The sequence below is a fragment of the Castor canadensis genome, chromosome 15, assembly GCF_047511655.1.
Source record: "Castor canadensis chromosome 15, mCasCan1.hap1v2, whole genome shotgun sequence".
In the NCBI taxonomy this organism is placed as follows: Eukaryota; Metazoa; Chordata; class Mammalia; order Rodentia; family Castoridae; genus Castor; species Castor canadensis.
This window is the reverse complement of record NC_133400.1, coordinates 30,625,952-30,635,547: the sequence shown is the minus strand read 5'-3', so window position 1 is coordinate 30,635,547 and position 9,596 is coordinate 30,625,952. Positions and strand designations below refer to the sequence as shown.

At 55.7% G+C, this 9,596-nt stretch overlaps 1 protein-coding gene across 1 annotated transcript; it reads left to right on the top strand.

Moving 5' to 3' along the window:
* The first annotated feature begins 548 nt into the window (after window positions 1-548).
* On the top strand, window positions 549-3,948 carry Irx5 (iroquois homeobox 5). Its single transcript, XM_074055985.1, has 3 exons — window positions 549-865; window positions 1,926-2,331; window positions 2,505-3,948. The coding sequence occupies exons 1-3, from the start codon at window positions 617-619 to the stop codon at window positions 3,296-3,298; spliced, it is 1,449 nt and encodes a 482-aa protein (XP_073912086.1). The 5' UTR covers window positions 549-616; the 3' UTR covers window positions 3,299-3,948.
* The last annotated feature ends 5,648 nt before the right edge of the window (window positions 3,949-9,596 follow it).

The window sequence follows — 9,596 nt, the reverse complement described above, 5'->3', positions numbered from 1 at the left end:
AGAGTCTGAGAGAAAGAGAGAGGGAGAGCCGGGGACGGGAGAGGGGGGAGGTAAGGGAGTGGGGAGAAAGGGGGGCGGTGGAGGAGAGGCGGGCGCTAGGGAGGGGCGAGGGGAACGCCAGCGAGCGGGAGAGGGAGCCGGGGAGGAAGAGGGAGAGGGCGAGGCGCGCCTGGCGGCCGGGTTGGCTGCGGCCGCCCAGAGCCTCCTGCCAGTCCTCCCACCGACTACACCCCGAGAAGGAGGAGCTTCGGGCGCGCACAAGGCGTCAGAATCCTCAATTTCCAACTTAGCATCTTGGCAGGACCTTTGCGAAGCCAAAAGCAGAGCCCCCCGGTGCAAAGAGCGAGGGGGAAAAAGAGAAAGCATCAAGGGAGGGGAGGGGGAAAAAGCCTAGCCGGGGTGACCGGGGCGCGCAGAGGAGCAGGCGCGGCGGTCGCAGCCGGAGGCGCGCGGGAAGCCACCGAGGAGGTGCCGCGGGCCGGAGCCCAGGAGCCAGGGCTCGAAGAGCGGCGGCCCAGGGCGGCCAGAGGCCAGGTGCCCGCCCGCTCGCCCTTGCAGGGCGCCGCCCGGCTCGTTGGCGGCCGCAGCGCGGCGCGCCCCATGCCCGTGTGTGGCCATGTCCTACCCGCAGGGTTACTTGTACCAGCCGTCCGCCTCGCTGGCGCTCTACTCGTGCCCGGCGTACAGCACCAGCGTCATTTCGGGGCCCCGCACGGATGAGCTCGGCCGCTCGTCTTCGGGCTCTGCGTTCTCGCCCTACGCTGGCTCTACTGCCTTCACGGCGCCCTCGCCGGGGTACAACTCGCACCTCCAGTACGGCGCCGATCCCGCAGCTGCCGCCGCCGCGGCTTTCTCCTCGTACGTGGTGAGTAAGTGGGATCCGCAGCGGGCGAGGGCAACCGGGGCCAGGCTAACGGGCGGGGACTGTGCGGGACACAGGCCTAGCGCCACTGCCCACCTCCCCCGCCCAGCTCGCGGCCCCTTGCAAACTTGGGCGATTGTGTCCCTCGGCTTCGCCTGGGCCTCGGGCTTAGCAGTTGCTCGGGAAAGAGCCTCGTCTTGCTCGGATCGCTTAGCTGGAGGGAAGGGTTTGGAGGGGAGAGGTCGTTGCAATTAAAGAGCAGCATTTGTTTCAAACGTAAACTCTAGGCCGCCCTGCAAATTTTTTTTCTTTTTTTGGTTTTGCCATTTTGGAAAAGTAGTTCAAAAGAAATAGACCCGAAATCTGAACAGAAGCCTGCTAGATCTATGTAAATGTGTTTGGCCTCGCCTTTAATTAATCCTCCAACATGTTGCAAATCCGTAATCCTATCTTCGCAATCCGATTTGGAGGTATTAAATTTCTGAAAAGTCTCCCGAGCTGCGGTGCATCCGGGATTTTTCGGCCGGGTGCACTTTCTGGAAAAGCGCAATGCCTTCGGTTCGGGGTATCATTTTTGGAGGGTGGGCATGCAGGGTAAGGCTCAGGCTGTCGTTTGTGTTTCTTTGAGGATTAAGAGAGAGAGAGAGAGAAAGGGAAAGCCTTGACTTCCCTTGTTCTACGCCCTTGCGCCCAACATGCTGCCGCCCAAGCGCGGCGCGCGGAGTCGCCGCCTCTGCCCAGGCCTCTATCTGGTTGGTGGGCCGGGCGGCGGAGGCCAGATTTGTGCACAGAGCATGGACGTTCCCCGGCAGATATGGGCCTCCAGGGTGGCACCGAGCCCCGGACAGCTTCAGGGGTTCCCAAAGGACCAGACCAAGAAATTGGGGCCTCATAGCCCTCTGGCACGGGGGAGGGGTTGCTCTTGGGTCTGAATCAGCCAGCCCTTCCCCAGGGAAAGCTGGAGTGCGGGCCTTACCCGCCCGCAGACCCCGGAACGCAGGGAAAGTGTTCAGCGGTGGAGACCACCTCCCACACTCACTTTCCCTCTGCCTGTCCCCCGCAGGGCTCTCCCTACGATCACACACCCGGCATGGCGGGATCTTTGGGGTACCACCCGTATGCAGCGCCCCTGGGCTCATACCCTTACGGAGACCCCGCGTACCGGAAGAACGCCACACGGGACGCCACAGCCACGCTCAAGGCCTGGCTCAATGAGCACCGCAAGAACCCCTACCCCACCAAGGGCGAGAAGATCATGCTGGCCATCATCACCAAGATGACGCTCACCCAGGTGTCCACCTGGTTTGCCAACGCGCGCCGGCGCCTGAAGAAGGAGAACAAGATGACGTGGACTCCTCGGAACCGAAGCGAGGACGAGGAAGAAGAGGAGAACATTGACCTGGAGAAGAACGACGAGGACGAGCCCCAGAAGCCCGAGGACAAGGGCGACCCCGAGGGTCCTGAAGCAGGTTGGTAGATGCGGGAATGGGTATGTTGGGCAGGACTAAGAAGGAAGGGAGAGCCTGGAGGGGGCGCGCACGGGTCCTGAACGTTGGGGGCAAGGGTCTCTGCCTTTGCGGACGGGAACCTGGGCCCCGCCGCGTGGCCTCTGCGCCTCTGACAATCTGGGTTTCGCCCACAGGAGGAGCAGAGCAGAAGGCTGCGGGTTGCGAGCGGCTGCAGGGGCCGCCGACTCCGGCCGGTAAGGAGACGGAAGGCAGTCTCAGCGACTCGGATTTTAAGGAGCCGCCCTCGGACGGCCGCCACGACGCGCAGCCGGGGCCCCCCCACGCCGGGGGACCCTCTCCAGCTGGGCCAGTGGCAGCGCGGCTGGCCGAGGACCCGGTCCCTCACTACCCCGCGGGCGCGCCGGCGCCCAGCCCGCACCCATCAGCGGGAGAGCTGCCCCCCGTCCCTGGCGGGCCCTCGGTCATCCACTCGCCGCCACCTCCACCGCCGCCGGCGGTGCTCACCAAGCCCAAACTGTGGTCTCTGGCAGAGATCGCCACATCCTCGGACAAGGTCAAGGACGGGGGCGGCGGGAGCGAGAGCTCTCCATGCCCACCGTGCCAGGGGTCTGTAGCGGGGCAAGCCCTAGGAGGCAGCCGTGTGTCGCCGGCCCCTGCGCCGTCGCGCTCGCCCTCGGCGCAGTGTCCTTTCCCGGGCGGGACAGTGTTGTCCCGGCCTCTTTACTACACTGCGCCCTTCTATCCTGGCTACACGAACTATGGCTCCTTCGGACACCTTCATGGCCACCCAGGGCCTGGGCCAGGCCCCACAACCGGTCCAGGCTCTCATTTCAATGGATTAAACCAGACCATGTTGAACCGAGCGGACACTTTGGCTAAAGATCCGAAAATGTTGAGGAGCCAGTCTCAGCTAGACCTGTGCAAAGACTCTCCCTATGAACCGAAGAAAGGTATGTCCGACATTTAACGCGGGCCGCGTCGTCCCGGACTTTGCTAATTTATTAAAAACATGGCCTTGGCAGTTATTTTCCCATCACCAAGAGAGTAAGTGAGAGAGAGAGAGAAAAACTACCCCTCCTATTCAAAAGTTTATAGTTTATGGAGATGGATGACATAAAAATGTAAACATCTCCACACACACACACACACACACACACACACACACATAATACACAAACACAAATGTCTTAACCAAACGAAAAGAAAAATTTAAAAGAGGATTTGTATTAAATCTTATTCTGTATATTTAATGTAGCATTTTGTATTTAAATTGATAATTCAATATCTTTGAAGTAAATTATGAAATCAAGACCCCTGTACAGGCATTTAATGTTTTTTTGTAATATAAATATATACATTTGTGTTTCCCCCAAAACTGTTTCATAGTTTAAAAATACAAGTTTAATTTAATTTTTTACACCTATTGATTTTTCTGGGTATGAGCTAAAGTATTATTACAGAAAGGAAACAGGTTATACTCTTAGATTTAAAAAGTTAAAGAAACTGCAGCCGCCTTTGTAAAATGCAAAATATTTAATTAAAAGAGATTTTAACATAATCAGAGCTACTCATTACTTTTTAGAAGCCTCAATAAACTGTCCATTGCCTTGGTCTAAAGGTGCAACTGTAACTTTTTTCGAAGTGGGGTGTGCAAGGTTCCACAGACCCTCAGGTGCCTGTGCACTGTAATTAGGTTGCAAGCCCAAGGAACGGCCGTGCCGGGGAATGCGGATTTGGGTCACTGATGCGGGATACTTGGGGGAGATTGGACCCTGGAGGAAGGAGAAGAGAGACCCAAGTGTGTGCCCAGAAGGGAGAAAAGAGGGCAAAGCAAGCCAGAGACACGCACCACCCCAGCGCCATCGCTTAACCTAATTACTTCCAATCAGTGTCGTGTTTTATGCAAAGCAATCAGCTGGTGAACTTTGCTAATGAGTTCGATTTTATGCCGGATTTAGCCCTTATTACTATTTCAAAGGTGCTGCTGGCTAATGCGGGCGAGGAGCGTTAGGGAATGCCACAGAGAAGGCTTTCTTTCCCAAGTCACTGTCTTCTCTACCTCTTCAAAACTGGGCATTGATCTCTACTTTGGATTTAATTAAATCAGTGAATGTTCTATCCGCGATGGTGCGGGTGGCCGGCGGCCCTGCGGATGACCGCTCAGCCTCCTAGCTGGGGTCGCACGACCCGCGATGGGACGGTTCCCCCCTTTCACAGGTAGGTGTCACACTTGTCCTGAATTTCGAGCCTACACTTTGCAAAGTTGGAAATCGGAGAGTGGGCGGAAGGGGGGAGGAGGGAGCTCCGTAGTCACTTGGGCTAGCGAGCGAGGCCTAGTAGGGATCGGGTGAACCCTCCCCTTACCGGCCTCTTTTTAGACAAGTGACTTCCAAACCTGTAGACCACTTGCATAGATAAGAAGGCCGTTGCGAATTCGATGAGGCTTGTCGCCGCTTCAGCACCTTTCTCAGTTCAAATTCAAAAGTGGGCGTAGCTTCAAAAGCATTTTTGAGGCTTATTTTTCTCCTTTCAGTCCCGAATATTTTATCTCAAAATGCAAACTCAGGAAGAATTTCAGCTCTAAATGAGGAAGAGACGCCACCCTGAGTTCCACGCCGGCCAACCCTGTCGGGATTCTGGCTTCGCTGCCGACCTCGGGTCTCCGTTTGCGCCCGAGGTTTGGAGTTGCTGACCGGTTTTTACTTCGTGGGAAATTTTCAATGATCGGGGGAGGCGGGTGTGTTTCTGCAAAAACATACTCCAGTGAGAGGAATTAATTTGCTCTATTAAACCCAAATTTGAATGTAGAGACAGAATGTGTTTGCACATAACACCAATTTAATTAGGCTAAATCAAAATGCACATATTTGCATTTCCACTCAAGATTACTTTAACTCAACTAGGTTTTTAAAACACACCCCAAAGTTTCACTGGAGTTATTGCGTTTGCTATTTTTTTTTTTAACCTGCCACTGGGATCCTTTAGCTTATTCGACAAGTTTGAAAGCTAGTATTGTCCGGATGTTTTAGCGAACAGTGATTGACTTCAGGGTTTAAATTAGTGACAAAATTCACGCAGGGAACATGGTTTCAAAGCTGTAAGTGTGAATCACTAAATATGCATGAGATGATCGTATTTTATTTTGTCCCTTTAATTATAAATGATTTTTTAAACAATTGAATTCCAGAGATGACTTGCCCTCCCCCCTCCCTCCCAGCCCCAAACGCCTCAGTCCCTTCCACCCCCTTCCCCCAGCCTAGTTCACAATCAGCTTTTTCCTCGCTGTTGAATATACAACCCCAGGAGACACCTTTTCTAAAAAGTCTGAAGAATAGGCCAGTCTCTTAAGAGAAAGTTTAAAGACGACATCAACTCGGCGGGGCTTTGGAAGCATTGGTCCTAAAACCCTGCCCATCGATTTTTTTAAAGAAAATTACAGGCCTCCTTGTGTTCCCGGGAATATGCAAATGACATGGCGCAGCCTCCCAAGTCCGACTGCTAAGGCTTGGGGCTGGGAGCCGAATGCCCGCGGGGCTGCCTGGGAATCCGAACCGCGTGCCCGGGAGCGCGCGGTCTTTCTCCCCAACGAAGGGCGGCGCAAGGAGGCTCCCAGCTGGGGTACGCGACCACCAGAGTCTCGGTTGCTGGTGCCCGAGTCCCAGTCCCTTGCCCACAGCCTTGCAGGGTCTACGGTTTTCTTTGCGTAGCTCGTCTTGAGTACAATCCCAATGAAGTCTGGGGTTTTCTTCTTTGCAGAGCTGGGTTTAGGCGGCCAGTAGTTTTTCTGGTGTCTAGAGACTTTCCAATATGGAGGTAGCCTGCGGGGCAGATCCAGGTGCGGACATTTAGGAAACGCTCCTGCGTTTAATCCCAGGAGTCGTTGTGTGGCTGCAGGGTCACAAGAATGTCCCCTAACCTCCGTTTTGTGGCCTCTCCAGCCATCTAGTAGGCAATGCATCCTAGAAGCATGGGGGGCAGAGGGGACTAACTAGGGCCAGAGTTTGTTCTCAGTATTGAATTGGAGCGCGGAAGTTTCGAGAGGCAGTGCCTAAGACAGTGCGGGGTTGGGTGGCGCGCGCATTAGCCACCTGCGCTTTGCTGGGCGAGTTCTGGATCCCAGGAAGTACTTCGCCTGGCGTTTAGGGAGTAGGAGACCCTAGCGACAAGGGTCCCGAGATCACTGCGTAGGGGCTATGCAGGCAAGCAGTATCCAGACGCGGCGCGGACCCGAGAATGGACCGGGTTGTAACTCTTCCATTACCCCTCTGTGCAGGGGAAATCAGTGCAGGCATTTGGGAGTGAGGACCAAATAACATAGTAAATTCCCCGAAGGCGAGTACACGGGCCTTGAGAGGCTTCGGAGGAGCCTCTCCCTTCCTGCTCATGGACTCCAGGGTCCATGAAAAGCCTGAAAAGGCCTGAAAAATGTTCCCTAACTCTTGTGCGGGGCCTGCTGCGAGGCCTCCTAGTTTACAAACCCACCAGGGCCACTCATTTCCTTGACAGGCGCAGCTCTTGGGCCTGAAAGGTTTGGGGGAAGAAGAGTTAGGGTCGTGCATGCGGCTTCGGCAGGAGCCAGGTCTCCCAACCCGCCTGTTCCCCACATGAAGCTGCCAACGCGGGTTGGAGGCAGGGAACAGCTCACTGTAAAGCACCCAAAGTGAAAGGAACAAGACTGTGCTCCTGAGAGCTGGATGCGGATGCGGTTTAGGAAGGGCGCCGCCTACTGGTCCCCCCACCCCGAAGCCACGGGGTTCGCTGGGAGAAGGAGTTAGGCAAAATCCTGCCAAGCCCCCATCCACAGCAGGGACTTAGCTTTGAACTTCGAACTGGTCAAACTGCTTTGCCATCCTAAGTCGCCTTGGGTATGGACTTCAGGACCTGGTTAGCAATTGGGGATTTGGGGAGCAGGGCCTTTGACTAAAACAGCTTTAACCCTACAGATTCTCGTCATGGCTTCCGCACTGTTTCAAAAAACTAGGCAGCAGGCGATCGAGAAATACGCGGGCGACAATATGCGGGGCTCCGCTGGGGCTCAGGTGCTCGCACTTCGCTTCTGTGGGCCTCCAAGCTCGCGATCTGCACCCTGCGCAGTCCTATTTAATCTGAGTTTTGGCATTTCCGAAGGGTGTGACTATGCAACTGCGCCTCCGACCACCGTTTTGGTCTTTGGAGCTTTTGACCTGTGGGTGGACATTAAAGATGAAGGAAAAGAAAACTGTTCTCCCACTGCTTGGAACCCTTCTGTTTCGAGAGCATCTTTAATGAGGTCGGCGTGGCGAAGCACGCAGCGCTCTCCCGGGCGGTCGCCCGCGCAGCCAGAAGTGCTAATGGGTGGTATTAACTGTTGTCCCTAAGGTGCAAGGATATTGGAGTAAGAGGGCGCGCCTTTGGCCCAGCTCTTCGCACCCCTTGCCGCTCCGCCATCAAACAGGAGGGAGATGGGGCCCGATTGGGACCTTGTTGCCCTCTTTCCCTTAAACTAGCCAAAGCTTCAGAACCATCCTTAGACCCTCTCTACAAGTCTCGCTTTGTGACCAGGCCAGACCAGGTCTCCATTTCGTTTTCGCGATAAATGCGACATGCACCTCGGGCACTAGGCGGACCCAGATTGTGGCCTAACAGAAGAACCCTCCCGGGGCAAGGTTGCAACTCTGGCTCGATTCCCTGCACTGGCCCGCCCCTCGGAGCCGCTGGGGGTCTCCCGCCTACTGTCGGCAGCAGCCCCCAATCCTGGGTCCCCCAAGGCCGGCCGCCCGGCAGCGTTAGTTTCCGGAGCCCGAACGAGCCCAGCGCGTCCAGACGTCACTTTCCCAGTGAAATCTGCTTTTATTTGCTCCGAGCAAACCCCAGGCTCTCAGTGCTCCCGCCTGATGGATGCAAATGTAAATGTGCACTTATTTAATTGGATCAGGCCCCAAGATAAAAGAGATAAACGGCTCCCCGTTTGCTAACTTATTTTCCGAGGCATGCAGCGCCGCGTGGAGGGGAAGCTAATGAAGGAACCGAGCGAGCGTCGCTCAGCGCTCGGGCTCTCCGCAGCCGTGGCGCGTTGGCTTGCCAGCTCCGCGTGGGCTGCGCCTCCCAGTCGCCCTCCTTTGCACTGATCCTCTAAGCCGGATGGGGTTCCCGTGGGGCCATCTGTGCGGTCAGGCTGGGAAGGTGAGACGGATGGCGCTGGCATGCCACTTGCAAATACCCCGCCTTTGCCACAACGTTCTCCACTTTGGTTTTTTCCCCTCTCCTTTCTCACCCAACTCCCCTTACTTGGGTCATACTAGCCGGCCCCACTGGATAGAAGAACCTTTCTTTCTTTCTTCCCCAGGAGTCTTCTTCCACCCCAGGTGGCGCTTTCAGTGGCCTAGAAAAAGACCAGGCGCTCCTCTCTCGCCACCAGGGTCCTGTGGATCCGCCCGCAACGCAGCGAGACCCACTTTCTCTGTACCCAGATGGCCTTCTTTTGGAACCTGAGGTTTCTTTCAGAACCAGCTGGAATCTATGGATTCCTCCTTTCTCCTCCCCCAAATAATGTACCCACGCAATACACACGACACTCAATTTCAAGGAGTCGCAGAACCGGGACAACCAGATATTAGAAGGGGAAAGGGCTGCCTGACTCTTTTTTCCTCCCGGTCGCAGTTCAGAACGTCAGCGCCAGCACGTCGTCTTCCTGCTCCTCAAGTTCGTTTGAATCTCGGTTTTTCCCAAAAAGTTTCTTTTTGTTCAGAAGGACTGGAGAGGAGGTCAGGGCGGGCGAGGGACACAGGCCTGGTGAGGCAGCTTGCGGAGGAAGGGTGCAAAGAAGACCGGGGAGAGAGGAACCCTGGGCGGAGATCCTCGCTACCCTCGCTACCCCGCCCCCTCCCCCAGTACTTTAAGGCTGGGCTGGGCAGGGCCGGGAGACCTGGACCTGGGCAGGACGTCCCTGCCTTGTCCCTCATCCCAAAGCCTGATGGATTGGCTTGTCAGGAGAGCTCTGTGCGCGGAGCCCATCAGAAAGCACTTACCTCGCTAAACTGAAATTACTGTCTTTTCAGGGGCTAATTTGTGTAACTCCCATGGAGGGGCTTGGAGGGGGTTTGATGAGGCATAAAATGATGATTAATGAATTTATTGGCCGCTGTTCATCAAACAAGAACTCAGAGCTAGCGTCCACACCGGCGGCCTGGCGGCGGCGCTCAACACAACTGGATTCAGCCTCAGGGAACTCAGCACCTGCCAGGGATTCCCCAAGGGCCTGGCCATGAGCGTTTCCCTGGCTGGGA